Source organism: Notechis scutatus, chromosome Z (assembly GCF_049901735.1).
Source record: "Notechis scutatus isolate UNSWTSFEM ecotype Mainland chromosome Z, rNotScu1.2, whole genome shotgun sequence".
In the NCBI taxonomy this organism is placed as follows: domain Eukaryota; kingdom Metazoa; phylum Chordata; class Lepidosauria; order Squamata; family Elapidae; genus Notechis; species Notechis scutatus.
This window is the reverse complement of record NC_142025.1, coordinates 46,670,932-46,690,828: the sequence shown is the minus strand read 5'-3', so window position 1 is coordinate 46,690,828 and position 19,897 is coordinate 46,670,932. Positions and strand designations below refer to the sequence as shown.

At 36.5% G+C, this 19,897-nt stretch overlaps 1 protein-coding gene across 6 annotated transcripts in view; it reads left to right on the top strand.

Annotated features, from left to right (window-relative positions):
* PLXDC2 (plexin domain containing 2) overlaps window positions 1-13,090 on the top strand; it is a 351,404-nt gene extending 338,314 nt beyond the window's left edge. For 3 of the 6 annotated variants that reach the window (XM_087947512.1, XM_087947513.1, XM_087947511.1), the window contains 2 exons: window positions 7,217-7,295; window positions 10,767-13,090. In XM_087947512.1, the coding sequence (XP_087803638.1) occupies window positions 7,217-7,295; window positions 10,767-10,843 (156 nt within the window). In that variant the 3' untranslated portion in view covers window positions 10,844-13,090. Of the gene's footprint in view, window positions 1-7,216; window positions 7,467-7,736; window positions 7,793-10,766 lie in introns of those variants that run through there. The other 3 variants (XM_087947516.1, XM_087947515.1, XM_087947514.1) reach the window with 3 other exon arrangements.
* The last annotated feature ends 6,807 nt before the right edge of the window (window positions 13,091-19,897 follow it).

Genomic DNA, 19,897 nt, shown 5'->3' with positions numbered 1-19,897 from the left:
TGACTAGAGAGATTACTGTAATTGATTGATTGGTGTGATATTGGCTATATTGATTACCCAAAATTGTTCCATTAATTAATTTAATCAATGTACCATCTTAACAAACCTACCATGCCAAGAAAAAAATCCAATGCCAAACCACAACCTTAAGATAAAGTAATCCCCACCAATGAACCACAAGACTCCTGCACATGCCTTAAATGCTACAAAACTCTAAAGGATAATGAAAACTCCACCAAATGTTCTCTATGTAACAAATACGCTCATCATGACTGCTTGGGATTACCCGAGCAAATGATTCAATACCTAGAATCATCCAATGAGTTTCCATATCTCTGCAAATCATGCAGACCCAAACTGGATCTGTTTGAAAGAGTTGATACCATAGAAACACGAATAACATCTCTTGACACCATAGTAGCATCCCTGGACGCCTTAAAAGAAAAATTATCCAACCTTGAAAAAAAAGATATAACACAAAAACCTGAACATCCAATAGCTACAAACCACATCTCTACCCAACAACCACAACTCAATCCACAACCCAATCCACAAAAAAACATAAGCCAGACAAATGATATCCCAATCCTCATCAGAGAAGCTGTTGAGTGTGAACGGAAACGTCCAAACGCCATCTTATTTGGTCTAGAGGACATCAATGGTAATGATGACATCACAACTGTCTGAAACATCATCAGTGATTATCAAGCATCAACCATCTCCCCTGATGAAATACTTGACATTTCCCGCATTGGCCGAGAGCTCAAAAACAGAGAAGGCTCTGTGGCCCCACGCTTCTGCAGGGTCATTTGCAAAAATGAATCAAGCAAACGTAAATTCATTTACACTATAAATTCACTCGCCAAAACCAACACCAACCATAAGAACCTCCGTTGTTGCCCTGACCTAACCATACAGCAATGTGCCCGCTCCCGTGTACTCTGCACTGAACTCAAAAAACATCTAGACAATGGAGAGAAGGACCTGTACATTGACTACCATGCTGACTGTATCAAAAGTAAGTCACACAACCCGCAACTCAGCTTTAACCTTCAACCACAACCCTACCTCAACCAATCCACCATCAGCCAAGACTAGGCACGCACGCCCCTAACTACCTCAATTCCAACTACTGCTGGCCTTAAATGCAAGCTACTCAATGCAAGAAGCCTTGCAAATAAAATACCTGAATTTCTTCTCTTACTAAATATGGCTAAATTCGACATCATATTTGTCTGTGAAACATGGCTCAATGCATTTCTCCCTAACTCCATTACCACAGTAAGAGACTATCATGTTTACTGATCAGATCGTGAAATTCGTAGAGGAGGTGGTGTTGCTATCTTCTATAAAAAGTCCTCACATCTAAAAAACATCCAAGTTACCCAGGAGCTTGCTCTTCCTAAGACCATCATCTGTGAACTATCCTTAAATATCACATTTTGATTCTTACTATGTTACAGAGCCCCTGACATTGAACATGTAAACAAGCTAAATACACTACTAACATGGGTAGCATCCTGCCCACATGCTTTTATCTTTCTTGGTGACTTTAATCTACCTCATATTGACTGGACCCTAAATGAATGTACAATTGAACCCATACACGCAACCTTCTACAATGCTGTTACAAATCTGGGACTGGAACAACTAGTAACCAACAACACTAGACTAAACAACTGCCTCGATCTCATCTTCTGCAATAGTTTGAATTTAATTTACGGAATACAAACTAAAGAACCCTTTTCCAGCAGTGACCACAATATGATTGATTTTTGTTTCAACATACGCCCACACAAAAATCATCACAATGACGTAATCCCCAATTATAACTTCAAAAAAGGCAATTATCATCTTATAGACAACGATCTCTCATCCCTTGATTGGCAATATCTATTCACTGGATGCAATACTGTTGAAGACCGTTACAACATATTTTTACTTAAAGTCAAAAGAGTCATCAAACTATATGTACCAACAACAACTCCCAAACCCAAAAAAAAAACAGATTACCCTTAACAATAAGGAAACTTCAATCCAAAAAGAGATCACTCTGGCGGAAAAACAAATCTGGTCACATTGCCAATTTCAAAAGCCGATACAAAAATTTATGCCACCACATAAAGACTGAATGCACCAATTATCACATTAAACAAGAGGAAAACTTATGTATCAATTCCACCCGTGCTTTTTACAATTTTGTAAACAACAAACTAAAAGACTCAAGGTCCATTCCACCCCTGATGGGACCTAATGGTAAAGACTGCAACGATGACACCATTAAAGCCAACAACTTTAACACATTCTTCGGCTCAGTATTTGTAAACAGCAATGGATCATGCCCAGTATTTCCTAGTCGACCACAGACAACTACAATAATCTAATACATATCGATTTTACAGAAGACAATGTGGAAAAAGCACTATGCAATCTAAAACCATCTCTATCTATTGGACCGGACTGAATATGTGCCTACTTCTTAAAAAAGCTATCCACTGCCATAGCCAAACCTCTAAGCATAATCTTTGAAAAATCTTTCAGGACCAGCTCCTTGCCTAACCTATGGTCACAAACCACGGTCATCCCCATCTCCAAAAAGAGAAACCCCAGCTTAGTTGAAAATTACAGACCAATCTTCTTATGCTGCATCACCTGTAAAGTCATGGAATCAATTATTAACCAATCCATTATCCTCCACTTAGAGACAAACAACCTACTCTCCAATAAACAATTTGGTTTCAGGAAAAAACTACCTGTAATCTGCAACTCTTACACTGCAAAAACATATGGACTACACAACTCGATCAGGGCAAAGCAATAGACGCAATCTACATAGACTTCTGTAAAGCCTTTGATTCAGTGGTACATGACAAACTACTCCTAAAACAAAAATCTTAGGGTAACTCTGGACAACTGCATAACTGGATAGAAGCATTCCTGTCAAACAGACAACAAATGGTCAAAATTGGGAGTGTCCTATCAAATTCTGTACCTGTCAATAGTGGTGTCCCCCAAGGCAGTGTTCTAGGACCAACTCTTTCCATACTCTACATAAATGACCTCTGTGATCATATCAAGAGCAACTGCATTCTCTTAGCTGATGATGTAAAGCTGTTCAATACCACAGACAATACTGCTACCCTTCAAAAAGATCTTGACTATGTATCAGAATGGTCAAACAAATGGCAACTTCAAATCTCAACAAATAAATGCTCTGTCTTACATATTGGCAAAAAAATCAGAAAATAAAATACAGGCTGAATAGTCAAGATCTTGTTGATGATCCAAGCTCTGTAAAGGACCTTGGAATACTCAATTCTAATGATCTAAGTGCTAGAGCCCACTGTAACTACATAGCCAAAAAGGCATTAAGAGTTGTTAACCTAATCCTACATAGCTTTTTCTCTGGTAATATCACACTACTAACTAGAGCATACAAAACATTTGCTAGACCAATACTCGAATACAGCTCATCAGTCTGGAACCCACATTACGTATCTGATATTAGCACAGTTGAGAAAGTCCAGAAATATTTCACAAGAAGAGTTGTCCACTCCTCTACTAGTTGTAGAATACCTTATGCCACCAGACTTCAAATTCTAGACCTAGAAAACCTTGAATTACGCCGTCTTCGGTCTGATCTAAGTATGGTATATAAAATCATACATTGCGATGTCCTACCTGTCAATGAATACTTCAGCTTCAACCATAACAACACAAGAGCACACAATAGATACAAACTCAAAGTTAACCGCACCAAACTTGATTGCAGGAAATACGACTTCAGCAACAGAGTTGTCAATGTCTGGAATACTCTACCCAACTCTGTGGTTTCTTCCCAAAACCCCAAAAACTTTAACCTTAGACTGTCTACTATTGACCTCACCCCTTTCCTAAGAGGTCTGTAAGGGGCATGCATCAGCGCACCAACATGCCTACCATCCCTGTTCTATTGTTTCTTTTATTTTTCTTATATGTACCCATTTCATGTGTTCATAACTATGTATATAGTTATACCTATTATCTTGTAAGCAATTGACAAATCAAATAAAATAAGAAATAAATAAATAAATAAAAATGTTTACCTGGTGGTAACTTAACATTTTCGTATACTTCCAACTTTTTTAATGATTCCACTTCCTTATCCATTGCTACCTGCCAAGCAGCCTGATCCTTAGCAGGATACAGTTTCAATTCACTATAATTTATTGGAACTGTATTCACTTGGCATACAACCTTAGCCTGATATCTATCAGGTGGTCGTGTTACTCAGGTTGAACGTCTTGGTAATACAGGGCTTATTGGTGGACTCACCTGTGCCACCTGCTCCTGTTCTTCTACTTCTTCCTGTGCCTGTTCTACTACTTCCTCCTGTGCTTCCTCTTTAATGGCTATTTGTGGTTTACTGATTTTATCTTTAGGGACTTTTTGGGTGTCAATAATAATATCATTTCTGGATTCCTGTTCCAGTTTATCCCACCCAACGTGCTCAAGAAATTTTGCACTAGCACTACAATAAACGTGAGCTGTGCCTTGATCCCAGAATCTAAATGATCTATGTTTGGCCTCATAACATACAAAAAATAACTTCTTAGCTCTATGTTGCCCTTTCAGTGTTACTTGTGAGGGAATATGCACCCATGCTGGAGCTCCAAATGTGTGTAGGTAACTTAAATTTGGTTTTCTGCCATGCCAACAAGTAAATGGCAATTCACCAATTGTTGTGTTAACTACATTGTTTAACACATGGTTACTACACATTATGGCCTCACCCCACAGTGTTTCAGGCAAACCTGAGTCAGATAACATAGTACAAGCCATGGCTTGTAATGTTTGCCCCCTATGTTTTACAAACGAGTTATGTTGTGGTCTGTAAGGTGCAGAACATTTATGCTCAACACCAGCCAATTTCAACATATTTGGGAATCTCTTGTTAACAAACTCAGTCCCGTTATCAGTAACTAAAGTAATTGCTTTACTTTTCATTTTTCTCTCAGCAAACCTTAGCCAGTTAAAGAAATGTTGGAATGTTTCTGTTTTGTTTTTCATAAGATAGCAGAAACCATATTGTGAGTAATGGTCCATAGTACTCAAAATAAAGCAGGCACGTCCTAAACTAGGTTTCTTAGGACCAATTATGTCAGCAAAAACAACCTCTAAAGGTTCTTTGGTCTTAAACCCATTAAGTCTGTTTTCTGGAGTAATGCTTTTCTCTTGGCTACAAGCATTACAGTTTAAATACTTGCTACAGGGTTTCAATTTTACTTCCTCTGACAATTCAACAGTTTGTTTGAGCATTTTGAAATTAATGTGCCCCAGACGTCTATGCAGTAAATGTATACGTTCATCATGTGGCTTAACATTGTTATAAAACAAGTTAGCCATCTTCAACTGGTCATCATGTATCACATATAAGTCATTCTCTAATGTAGAAGTAACACTTTTACCCTCTTTCTCTATTATACCGTATCTCCCCTAAAGGTTACTACATAACCAATATTAACTAAAGCCCTTGCTGATAATAAATTAAGTTTAGGTACATATAAATACAGTTTAGGTACATATAACATAGTTAAATGCTCGTTTATACAAGAACAATATGCAGTACCTTCACCAGATGCCTTCATCTTCCATCCATTTGCCAAAGATACATGTTGTTTACTTGTGGACATATTTATAAACCTTTCTCTATTTTTAGTAATGCATTGCGATGCTCCACTATCAACAACCCACAAATCATGGTTTACAGTTGAATTGCTAGACATAGCTAAACTAACATTCTTCTTAGCCTTTTGGTGATTACCAGTATTCTGTCGTTTTCCCTTCTTACAGAATCTAACTACATGTCCCCTAGCTCCACAAGAAAAACATTTCCTAACAGTATAGGCAGTTGAACACAAATCTTCTTCTTGTGGTTGTTCCTTCCTCAGTTGGTCCCTATCCAGCCATCTTCTTGCCTCTTCTAACAGCCTTCCGGTTATGTCAGTCAATGTCAGTTTATCTCTGGTCAGGACTTCCAGTGAAGATACATAATCATCATAACTTTCATCCAATGAGGAAAGAATGATGTAAACTTGATGCAGCTCTGAAAATATCAGTTCCTTTTCATGTAGCTCTTGAAAAGTTATTTTCATGAAGTTCAAATGAACTAACATATCTCCACCTTTCAAAAGATGTGCTCTAAACAGTTTGCATGTAAGATGTATGTGTGCACCTACACTGTCACGAACATAAATCATCTTCAAATTCTCCCAACACCTAGCAGCAGACTCTTCTCCACGAATATGGACTAGCTGCTGGTCACTCAGTTAGTCCAATTATACAAAGAGCTCATTTGTTGTTCCGTTTAAAGTCAGCTAACTTCTTGGCATCATCCTCATTTTCTGGATCCCAAGCATTTACATCTGGTGGATCTTGAACTACATTCCATAACCCTTCTCTACGCAGAAGTAGACTGCACTTCATAGACCAGGAAACATAGTTGGTTCCATCCAACCGGGTTATCAGTGATAGACTTGTTGAAGTGTCTTCTGCCATCTTTACCAGGATAGTAACCCACAATTAAACAGTAAATAGCTGTCTGTATACAGTACTGTGTATTCATACTAACTTCCAGTTATCTGAGCCTGGTATGGTCTGGGCCCATAACCAGTGTTGAGATAATTCCTCGTTAAGAGAATGAGCGCATACAGGGAGACGTAGTGAGAGTAGTGAAAAATAATACACACACAGCACACAGATACACTGTACAGTAAATGTAAGTTTTTACTTCCAATAAACGTTTAAGCACAGTCCAAGATAAGCAGTCCAAGTCATTCACAGGTAAGGCAGTCAGTGTTCAGGGATAATCCAAATATCAAAGTCCAGTATCAAAAAATAGTTCAGTAACAGACTTACATCAATGATCAGTAACCGTCATTAGGAGGAACGGCAAAACTCTCACAACAGAAGGAAACAGAGACTCACTCACTTCTGAGACTAAACAACCCAGGTTTCTGGCTCCATGTTATGGCCGTATGAGAAACCACACCAATTACAGTTTTAGGATTCTCTTAAAGATACAGTATTAAAATATCTATCCTGGTTTATATATTTCCAACCCAAATAACTGTTAGGTGACTTACATTCCTAACACCACCTATATAGGAATAAGTGTGGTAATTATTCATAACAATTCCAGTACTGTGAATTCTTTGTGCCATGTGTTCTCCTCTAGCGTCGCCCAAGCAGATGGCCTGCAATGAAATTTCGGAGAGGATCTGGACACCCCTCCTATTCTGAAGTGGAACCAGTTGGTGAGAAGGAAGGCTTCATTGTATCAGAGCAATGCTAGGATTATTCTGTGACAAATCACCAGTACTGGCCTACTGGTGTGAGAAGTTTATTCTGCCTCACATTTAAAAAAAAAAAGAAACTTGAAGCTGCTGTAACCTGAGAAAGATAGCTGGGATTTCTGGAGCAACCACAAAGGGGGGGAGACACTAAATGATGACCCTTTACAGAGTGTTTTGTTTCAGAGCCATCTGGCATACAATATTTCAGAAACATGTCTCTGAAATACTGATAATCTGAAAACAAAGAACACATTTGCCATTTTTTTTTAATTTCAAGAAAAGATATACAATAATCCAGAAAATGTTCCAACAGCTTTAATTCAGAAGAGTCCTTCCCCACAGTATTTGATGCAGCAAAATAGATTTGTTTTTAACTTACAAGTTTTTTTTTCATGCTTCGAGGCAATCCCATAATTGATTAATCTGCTGATGAGATCAACCTGATGTAACTAACATAGGTTAGTCACTATTTGTATTTCCATGAATACTATCACTTTGATTTTCTAATGCATAGCTATAAAATATAATCAGAAAGAGAAAAGGTGCTTCTTGTATTCTGTAGGCCTATACTTTTAAATTGTAATTTAAATTAATCACAACTATAATTCTATAGTTGACAAAGCACTAGAGATTTGGAAGCTTTAGAAAAACAGAAAAGAAGAAGCAAGAATGTTTTTTCACTGTGGTGAAATTAGGCTGTCCAAGTGGAACATATAGTGAAATTGTACTAATATTCAATTTAAATATTCACAGGGGGGGAATTGGGGTGCATGGGTATGCATCACTTAGTTAGAAATAAATCCCATTGAGTTCACTGAGACTTATTACTGAATAATTACACACTGCCCTATTCAGGGAAGGAGCTTTTTTTAAACAAAATCCAGATGATGGCTACTGCTTGTAAAAGGAAGTGGGGCTTCAATCACATAACTGCAGCTACTCTCTTAAATTTTGAGAATATTCTTGCAGATGAATCTGACACAGAGGATTGGACTTCCAGCTGTGGGTCATTATTTATACCCTAGAAAGGTGGTCTAAAATAGAAGTAGATATTTGACTGATATTGGAAAAAGAATGGCCTTGGAACACAGTAAAAAAAAACAAGTATACCCACATATTTTCACAGTACTCCAAGAGCAGTATTTTTGCACAGTGCCCTTCTTCCCTAGAAAAGCATGAAACATATTTCAGTCCTTAGAAATTCATGTAGAGATATTGTTTAATGCACATAGTAGCTGCATATTTCACTAACACAAGGCAGGCTCTTGTGGCTGTTGAGGGTGCATTGTTTTTGTCATCCTGACCATGGAAATAGATTACATTGCTGCATGTTTCCACTGAGTTGTAAAATAGTCATTATTAAAATAAATATCTTGCATAAGAGAAAGTGGTTCATTTAATTACAGTGCTCTAATTTGGACTGTCTTTCAGAGCCACATTTTCTTTAACAACAAAATAAAACCTTCCCCACTCTTAGTGGGGAAAAATATTTTTTACAAAGTCCCAATGAAATAATTCTTCAGATGGAAAATAGAAATGTACCCTAAGATCTTAAAAATTATTAAGATTTTTTTTTTAATATTTTGCACAGATAAAATTCATCATTTGTATTTTTACACACATGGTAACAGTACTTGGTTCATAGTAGGGTATTATCTGCGGCTTCAGGTTTCAAATTATTCAATAACTTACTCAAATAGCATCTTTATAATGCGATCGTTTACATTTCATATCAATACATCTATGGTTCTTGTTTTTTAAAAAAACAACAGACTATAACACCATGATTTTTACTTGTTATTTCATTCAGTAAAAAAATACGATTATGTATTTTCTTGTACTCATTCTTTATTCTGTTTAAACTGGTTTACTATGTATTAGAATGTGCAAAACCCACCATTTGGGGAATGGAACAGTCAGAATAGCATGTCCAAAACAACATAAGTGGCTTTTGTTTCAAGACAGAGCCACCCTCAGAATACCACAAACCACTTCTGGTTCGGGTTAATTTTCAGAAACTCCTAGAGACCATCCCTGGAACAAGGGTTTGGCACATCATTGCTATGTAGTCACAGTTCATCAAGAGCATTGACTTGTGGCTGCTAAAAATCCAGGGAGTTGTAGTCCAGTACACCTGGAGGGCACCTAATTGGAGCAAGGTGATTAAAAATATATTTATAAATTTTATAAAAAAAGAATTTATAAATATTATTATTATAAGTGTTATTATAGAGAGCCAGTTTGGAATAGCGGTTAAGACATTGGTCTAGTAACCAGAACGCTGTGAGTTCTAGTCCCAGTTTAAGCATGAAAGCTGACTGTGTGACTTTGATTCAGTCACTGATCTCAGCCTAATCCACCTCACAGGGTTGTTTTTGTGGAGAAAATAGGAGGTAGGATTATTAGGTATGTTCACTGCATATTAAAAAAATGGAAATAAAAATTGAATAATAAAAATTTAGAAATAAACCAAACTGGCTTTGTTGTGAAAATGTTAAAGCTCATTTCATTACTTTCACCTCTGTAAATAAATTTTTCCCTTTCCTGATCACAAAATCTTATATGAGGAGACTTCTTGTTCACTTCTGTGAGAAAGACTCCAGGCAAATAATTGTATTATATTGTCTAAGTATTTCCTTCAAGAAAGGAGAAAGTTTCTTCAAGTTTAGGATCAGTATTGCTCAACGTGATGCCCTCCAGCTCTTTTGAGACTACAACTTCATTATTTTAGCTTTGAGTGTGTCCATCGTTCACATATTAAAAGCATGTGCATTTAAGTCAGCATTGGCTAATGTAGATCTTCAAAACACTTGGCTGGAACTACTATCATCTTTCACCATTGGCCATGCTGGTTAATGTAAGTGGAAGTTATTTAGCAACACTGGCACCTTTCATCTAAATGGAGATAAGCTCTATAAAGTTCCCGTTGGGTCTCATATAATATAGTGGTAAGTATTATGGTTATTCTGACATCATGAATGATAATATCAATTTTCTTATATTATTCTACTTCACTGCTATGATGCAGCAAAATATGCATTTTGGCATCTTTCCATGAATGCTCATTCAGTGTGATTTCAGGGGCAAGTCAAGATAGTGGCAATGATGGTAAGATGATGGTAGGATTAAAGTTCTGCCCACTTTTATTTGAAACAGCAGAACCTCAATTATACTATCACTCACTATTTTAACTTTTTTAAAACCACATTCTGTGGATGCTCCTGAATAGGTAGATGCATTCATTCTGAAAACAAATGAAAGACTGAAGAGCTACTTACTTTTTATAATCTAATTGAACAGCAAACACCACAAAGGAAGAACTAAGCAAATGAGCATTTCTCTCTGTATTTGTCTGTATGTGTGTGTATCTCTCTCTTTCTCTTCATTCCATGCATTTTTGCAATTTTGATTGATTGAGTCATGGTTTTGCAGTGGTCATCAAGTCTACAACTCTGCACAGTTCACTGGAGAAGAAGAAGGAGAAGAAGAAGAAGAAGCAAAATGAATAGGTTGAAGCATCACTGTAGCTTCACAGAATTTTGACAAAAACTCTGACTCAAAGGGACAAAAAAAACGGGTGGGGTGAAAATAAAGTTTATCTCTCTGTGGCAGAAGGAAATGTGATTAGATAAGTGTGTGCCTATTCAATATCCTGTTCAAATGATATTTGTTGGTAGGCAACTTCAAAGGCCCTGCTTTTCTTCCCAATGTTTTTCCTAATTTAGTGAAAGAAAGCTGCAAAAGATTTTCCATTTCATACTATATATTGTGCCTGCCAGGTTTACTAGAAAAAGTTCTAAATTAGGAGTAGTGTAATATTTAATTTAATTAACAAATGACATACCATCCTGCAGGATAAAAATTGGCCATGTGCTTTATTATAATCTAAGAGACTCAGGAAAAATTCTTATGATGAACAGTTTAGACAAAATATTTGCAAACATATAGCCAATTTTGTATACTTGGTGTGATCTTAAGATGAAATGTCACCTGACCAAGAAAAACAAAGTCCAACCCAACTCTTCCTAATCTAGATTTCCTAATCTAGAAGTTTGTAGTTCATGGTCATCGATTGACAGTTGTAGAATGCACAGCTGAAGTTGGAAAAGGTTGTTTCAAACAAAACCTCAAGAGTAATAATAATGGCTTTAAAAAAGAAATAGGAATGTGAATAGATAAAGTCAAAAAATTCCTGAAATGAATTTTTAAAGACTGTATTCTCAAAGCCTTCCCAAGGTTTAACTAAGATACCCAAGGGGAACTGAAGGGGCAAAAATCAGAATGATAATAAAAGGACACAGATACAGAAACAGCTAGAAGCAATTTAAAAAGCAGCTAGATGAGCCTAGAAATAGATGCAGCTACTTTAATGGTTCAAAGAAAGTCACTTTATAAATACCCCCTCTTGTTTCAAAGTATGTTTTTTGCGGGATTTTCACAGATATGTTAGATGATTACTCATCTGTTGGTTCAATCTCAGGAAAGAAGTGCTTTGCATACTGAGGAAAAAGTTTGATAAGATCTCCCTTAAAGGAGTGAGATCTGATGCCACCTCGGGTCTCCAGAACAGTAGTATCTTACTGCTTGTAATTTCACTCACAAGAGAAGTTTTTTGGCTGAAATATTTGCTTTCTGAGGTTTTCCATTATCAGAAAGGTTACTGTTGAATGTGAAAAACATAGCTTTTATATCTGAAAATCTTTTATTACTGTAACTAGTTCAGAACCACAAACACATCATGGAAAATTTCTATAATAATCACAAAGATATAACAAGTTAGAAAGAAAATTGTTTCAAATGAAACATTTATAAACTATTGGCTTGCTCTTATTCAGAAGCACAAATGAATGTGCCAGTATAGGTTCTAGGTGTGTATAGGTTCTAGGTGTGACACTTGTAACATTTAAATTTCATATCATTCCAGAGACTTGTTCCTGCCAACTCAGAGCAGTGATAATGTCTCCTAGCACATTGTTTTTACAATTCTTTGGTTAATTCTGTGGCTTTAAGGCCTTTAGCAATTAGAAATAGATGGAAATTTTGGACAGAAGCCATCAGAAATTCTGCTATCCTGTTCCCTAACAGTTTCATTTTATTTGGAAATACAAGGAAATATATCTTGTCCTTTTGTAATTTATCTTAAGAAATCAAACCTAGGTCAAATTATAATTAGATGAGTCACTGCCCCAAATTGCTTTTAAGTTATTTGTGGCAGGAAGTTATTTCAAAACTGAAATATTTTGAAACTTGAATATTGATGAAAAACCAAAAAATATGAGATCAGTTAGTGTTTGGCTATCTTCAAAACATGTATTCATGTTTATCAGACCTTTCCTTCAGAAATAAAAGACAGATTAACTCTCATTTCAACCCTGAGCTACAAATATTCTTCTTCATTGGTACCTCAGATCAACTGTCTTTTCTTTCCAATTGATAACGAGAGATCATGTCCTCTTCAAAGCAGCTAACACCTGAGAATTGAGCCAACATATTAATCATTTTTGTTCATTCTCTTTAACCAATAGACATATTCCTGTGAATCCTCTGATTCCAAATCTGAAATTTTGGGAAATAAATTTATTGCAGAGTGTACTTGGATGTAATCCATATTCTACTTTATTACACTGCTTGCTAAATTCTGTTTCTTCCTGTGAAGCAAAAATTGTAATGAAATTACATCTGATAGTCTTGTAACTCTTTGATTATTTTTGTTATAATTAAAATAGCTGGTCAAAAATAAAGAATCCTTTCATCAACATTGTATAAGTTTACATACTGTAGACACACAAAAAAATTAAAATATATTTTTCTAAACATTAAATGGCCAGAATCTCATATCTCTTGAAATTGCTTATGGGAACAATTATCTTTGGAAATTTTGGCCAATTGCTTTTATCAAGGTTGGTTGCTCAGTCAGCCGGATGTTTGGATTCTGAGAGATCGATTCTGAGCAGCTCAAGGTTGATTCAGCCCTCCATCCTTCCAAGGTTGGTAAAATGAGGACCCAGATTGCTGATTGTGTAGACCAGTTAGAGAAAGCTGTAAAGCACTGTGAAGCAGTATATAAGTAGCAATAGTTTTACTATTGTTATTGCTACTGAAACATCTACTATCCACCCTTTTTTGCCTTTCTTATCAATAGTTATTAAACCAGGGGTGTTATGTATTAGGTGCTTTTTTGTTTGAATTCTAAAGTCCCAGAGCACTTTGGTTTCTTCATTTTCTATTATTTTGACTATGGTGTGGCCCAATGGTGGGATTCAATTTTTTGTACTACCGGTTCGGTGGGCGTGGTTTGGTGGGTGTGGCAGGGAAAAGATACTGTAAAATCTCCAGTCAGAGATGGTATTTGCTGGTTCTCCGAACTACTCAAAATTTCTACTACCGGTTCTCCAGAACTTGTCAGAATCTGCTGAATACCACCTCTGGTATGGTCCCACCAGTTCTTGCTTGCAGACAAATGGTATTTCTTGCAAATATTCCAATGTAACATTGTTGCTACTTTGCCATGCTATTGTTTGTAGTCAATTTATATAGTCTTTTTTTTTTGCAGCAGCAGCAGCAGCAGCAGCAGCTACTTAGATAATCCACTATTACTTCAGTTTCTTTGCAAAGGCAAAGTAGAAACATCAGAAACTGTTAGCATTATTTGAGACCTACCTACCACACAGTGGACATTGAAAGAATTGAGCAGGATTCATAATAGAGAAAAAACTTCTTTATCTATAAAAATATAAAAAAACATGATACATGCAAACAATACCCATGCAGCTCTTGTAACATAGTAGGAAGAAGGCACAACTAAAAAAAAACCCAATGAACTCTGAACACAGAATAGCTAAACCACACCCAGACTAAACTACACCAGTGTTGGGATTCAAAAATTTTTACTACCGGTTCTGTGGGCTTGGCTTGGTGGGCATGGCAGGGGAAGGATACTGCAAAATCTCCATTCCTTCCCCATTCCCGGGGGAAGGTTACCACAGATTCTCTAAACTACTCAGAATTTCTGCTACCAGTTCTCCAGAACTGGTCAGAACCTGCTGAATACCATCTCTGAACCACACCCAGTGCCAGCTCATATGTTCTCACAGTAAATCCTCTGTCTCAATCAAAAACATTTCCATTGGTTGCTTGTTGCCATGACTATTCCAGTTTATAAAGTCTTATACAGTAACACTCCCCCCTTTATGACTGGAATAGACATAAAACCAAATAATTTTATATTCTTCCTATGGTGCACTCCACCTAATGGCTTGGTCTGCTAGATTGTCTTCTGAAGAACAATGAAGCAAGCAAATTAATTTACTTTTGATAGCTTCTTTGACAATACAATACTTAATGTGCATATGCTTGCTTCTATTTTTCACCCTGTCACCTGTTGCCATTTTAATGCAAGCAGCATAATCTTCAAATACTCTTACAGCTTCATTAAATTCTATGTTTAAATCCTTTAACTGCTGTATGTATCAAGTTACCTCTGAACAAAGTTCAGATAGAGCAATAAATTCTGCCTCCGCAATAGAAATGGCTACAGTAGTTTGTTTTCTGGATTTCCATCCAATTAAGGCCCCTCCAAATAATACTACAACCCCAGAATTGGGCTTTCTGGTTTGCACATCATTGGCATAATCACTGTCAGCATAACATTTTTACTTTAACTCTTCAGAAACCTATATTTGAAGACCTAAATTCACGAGAATTCTTTTTACATCCATCCGATGCAACTGCATTAGTGCAGCAGTAAAGCAACTTAAGATGCTCACTGCACAAGCTATGTCTGGTCTGGACAACTGTGACAGATATAACAAGCTACCTATTGCTGACTGATATATCTCTTGATCACAGGCTTCATTTTTATTCCAGGCTCTTTTGTCTGCCTTGTGCTATTCTTGCTTACTGGGAGCGCCTTGGACTTCAATTATTTACATATTACACAGTCTATGCCTTACACTCTTTTAAGGTTAATCTTTCTTCAAATGGTTGCATTTTGTGCAACACTCTGAAGCTAGCATGACCAAGCTTTCTGTGCAAAAGATGAATGCATGAATCATGTTGTGCCACCTTTCCAAGTGTTTGTGCACATTGAACCTTTTGTCCCTGCAACACATAAAGATTATCTTGTTTTATGCCCTGTGCACATACACTCCCATTTCTTTTTATGACATCTCCCATCTAGAAATGTGGTCTCACATCCTTGTTTGTCAAGACTGGAGACACTCAGTAAATTATGCTTCATTTCAGACACTCATAATATATTATTAAACTTTTCCTCCAGACATGGAATTAGCATACTGCTTTTTCCAATGATTTTAGCCTTCAGACCATTTGCTAGGGCTACTACATCTCCTCCAGCTGGATCCAATCTGAAAAACAACTTAGAATTATTAATAATTATTTGATATATTGACCATTTGTCCCTGGTATTACAATAGCTAACGTTTGCAACAGCAGCTTGTCCATTTGTTGTTGTTTTCCTTGTAAACAGTCTTTCTTTAAATGAATTTTATCCCCATGGTTTTTTTCCCTTGTAAACAGTCTTTCTTTAAATGAATTTTATCCCCACAGATAAAATTTCTCTAAGTTTCCTGTTCTTTCTTCTTGGGAAATGTTTGCTGAGAGGTAATCCAATCTCTTCTGTTGCTCTGTTTTCTGCAGACATCCAGTCTTTTGCTTTGCACTCTCTGCTCCTTGGAGCCCTCATGATTTCTTTTAAAGTGGTTCTTCAGCTATCAGTCAGGCTTTAAGGGCTTCCATATGTAATTCCTGTTCAGGTTTACATGAAATGATGCCCCATGTTTCATCAAGACTATTTAATACCAACAGCATCTTCTGAGATTCAGGAATCTGCATGTTCTAATTCAACAATGTCTGCATGGGCAGCAAATTGTCTCGATAATTGCACAATATTACATGCTGATGCACTCACATGCACACTTTTCAATTTTAGCCAAATCTCCTTTGGAGTTTTTAAATCAGCTACATTTAAGAATTGTTCATCTGCCAAACTTAAAATTTTATTATTATTATTTTTTATTTGTCAATTGCTTACAAGATAATAGGTATAAGTAAAAACATAGTTATGAATAAATGGATACATATAAGAAGAAAAATATAAAAGAAACAATAGGACAGGGATGGTAGGCATGTTGGTGCACTTATGCACACCCCTACAGACCTCTTAGGAAAGGGGTGACGTCAATAGTAGACAGTCTAAGGTTAAAGTTTTTGGGGTTTGGGGGAAAAAACCACAGAGTCAGGTAGAGTATTCCAAACATTGACCACTCTGTTGCTGAAGTCATATTTCCTGCAATCAAGCTTGGTGCAATTAACCTTGAGTTTGTATCTATTGTGTGCTCTTGTATTGTTATGGTTGAAGCTGAAGTATTCATTGACAGGTAGGACACTGCAATGTATGATTTTATATACTATATTTAGATCGGACTGAAGGTGGCGTAGTTCTAGATTTTCTAGGTCTAGAATTTCGAGTCTGGTGGAATAAGGTATTCTGCAACGAGTAGAGGAGTGGAGAACTCTTCTTGTGAAATATTTCTGGACTTTCTTAACTGTGTTAATATCAGATACGTAATGTGGATTCCAGACTGATGAGTGGTATTCGAGTATTGGTCTAACAAATGTTTTGTATGCTCTAGTGATTAGTGTAATATTACCAGATAAAAAGCTACGTAAGATTAGGTTAACAACTCTTAATAACTTTTTGGCTATGTAATTACAGTGGGCTCTAGCACTTAGGTCATTTGAGATGAGTACTCCAAGATCCTTGACAGAGTCTGGATCATCAACAAGGTCTTGACTATTCAGCCTGTATTTTACTTTCTGATTTTCTTTGCCAATATGTAGGACAGAGCATTTATTTGCTGAGATTTGAAATTGCTATTTGTTTGACCATTCAGATACATAGTCAAAGTCTTTTTGAAGGGTAGCAGTATTGTTTGTGGTGTTGAAGAGCTTTACATCATCAGCTAAGAGAATGCAGTTGCTCTTGATATGATCACAGAGGTCATTTATGTAAAGTATGGAAAGAGTTAGTCCTAGAACACTGCCTTGGGGGACACCACTGTTGACAGGTACAGAATTTGATAGGACACTCCCAATTTTGACCATTTGTTGTCTCTTTGACAGGAATGCTTCTATCCAGTTATGCAGGTGCCCAGAGATACCGTAAGATTTTTGTTTTAGGAGTAGTTTGTCGTGTACCACTGAATCAAAGGCTTTACAGAAGTCTAAGTAGATTGCGTCTATTGCTTTGCCCTGATTGAGTTGTGTAGTCCATATGTTTTTGCAGTGTAAGAGTTGCAGATTTCAGGATAGTTTTTTCCTGAAACCAAATTGTTTATTAGAGAATAGGTTGTTTGTTTCTAAGTGGAGGATAATGGATTGGTTAATAATTGATTCCATGACTTTACAGGTGACACAGCATAAAGAGATTGGTCTGGAATTTTCAACTAGGCTGGGGTCTCCCTTTTTGAAGATTGGGATGACCGTGGCTTGTGACCATAGTTTTGGCAAGGAGCTGGTCCTGAAAGATTTTTCAAAGATTATGCTTAGAGGTTCAGCTATGGCAGTGGATATCTTTTTTAAGAAGTAGGCACATATTCCGTCTGGTCCAATAGATAGAGATGGTTTTAGATTGCATAGTGCTTTTTCAACATTGTCTTCTGTAAAATCGATATGTATTAGATCATTGTAGTTGTCTGTGGTTCGACTAGGAAATACTGGGCTTGATCCATTGCTGTTTACAAATACTGAGCCAAAGAATGTGTTAAAGAGGTTGGCTTTAATAGTGTCGTCGTTGCAGTCTTTACCATTAGGTCCTTTCAGGGGTGGGATGGACCTTGAGCTAGTTCCTTATCATGCTACTGTTGATCTGCAGCTCCTAATGGCCCTGGGGTGGATTAAAGATGATTTCCCAGAGCTCCTTAGCCTTCAGGAATCATTCCATTTTTGTAGCCCAAATAAGAAAATCCTTCTGTTCTAATCAAGGCAGAGAACTGTCCTTGAAATCAACAGCCATTCTGCAAGCCTTCTGTCTTGTTCCCTTTTGTTTATAACACAGGCGGTCCCTCGGCTTGATTACAGTTCCGTGTTGAGCCTCAATCTTTTTTCTTCAGTCTGACTATGTACATGGGCTGGCTGGGTGGGATCTGGACCCATAACCTGTTAGTATTGTTTGTGACTCACACAGCACATAGCAGACATTGAAAGTATTGAGCAGGATTCATAATATAGAAAAAACTTCTTTACAAAAATATAAAAAAACATGATACATGCAAACAATACCCATGCAGCTCTTGCAACGTGGTAGAGAGAAGGCACAACTAAAAAACCCAATGAGCTCTGAACACAGAATAGCTAAACCACACCCAGACTAAAGCTGGCTCACATGGCTTTCACAGTAAATCCTGTGTCTCAGTCAAAAACATTTCCATTGGCTGGCTTGTTGCCATGGCTATTCCAGTTCATAAATTCTTATACATTGACAGAAACTTTGTACAAAGACCAGTGGTACAATATAAACCACAGTTGCTGATCAGTGGTGATTATGAGAGAGCTACGGTAATATCAAGGATTCACTGTCATCACTACTGTTTTTCATTGTATTGATTACATTATTTAATTTTAAAGGAACTTAAATACCAGCTAATCATGTTGTCATGATCCAGTCTGTGCTATGTTGAAAACCTATGAATTAAAAAGTAGAGGATATAAGGTTCTTGGTTCTAAAAATGCTCACTAAAGAGTGGTGTTGGCTAACAATTTGCAATTTTGACTGAAAGACTTTCCCACTTTTAAGACATTAAAGAGATCCACACAGCTTGCTTTAGGAACTGCTGTGGAGTTTTCACAGTAAATATTATGTTAACAATCTGCATCAAGCTCAATATGAGTTCTAATCAATATGAGTAATTTCATTTGTGAAACTTTAATAATTTAATAAACTTTAATAATAATAACATTTGCCAAACTTATAAAATACCTCTTATCTTTTGCCATGAACAATACAAACAACATTAAAAAAATCAATATCTTCTCTGCCTGTACCTGCACTAAGAGCATCAAATTTCTATTGATGATATCTGGAAACCATCTGCTCCCTACAAAAATATGTACACAAAAAATAATTAAAATTACTTGAATTAATAATTATGTATTAATTTTTAACATATTTATTACATACACATTATTATAATTTACATATCTCTGTGTATTTGGATTCTATGCTAGTTAGCGATCCCAGAACAATGTCTGAAGTTTTTCCTGGCATTTTCCAAGTGAACTTTAAACTATAGATCAGATTGGAAGAAATAAGAGCATTTAAATCCAGATAAACAAAGGTTTCATATAAATAACTATCTGAATAATGTCAGTAGAAATGGATGATTTTTCATTTGCAATAAAGTTACACATTTTACCAAACAAAATCCAAAGAACATGTCATGTGATCTGCTGCTCCAATATCAAAAGTATCCAGCCCTCCAAAAAAATTCATCCAACTTCATAAAATGGGACAATTTTTAGTGTTATCAACTCAGGCAGGTTGT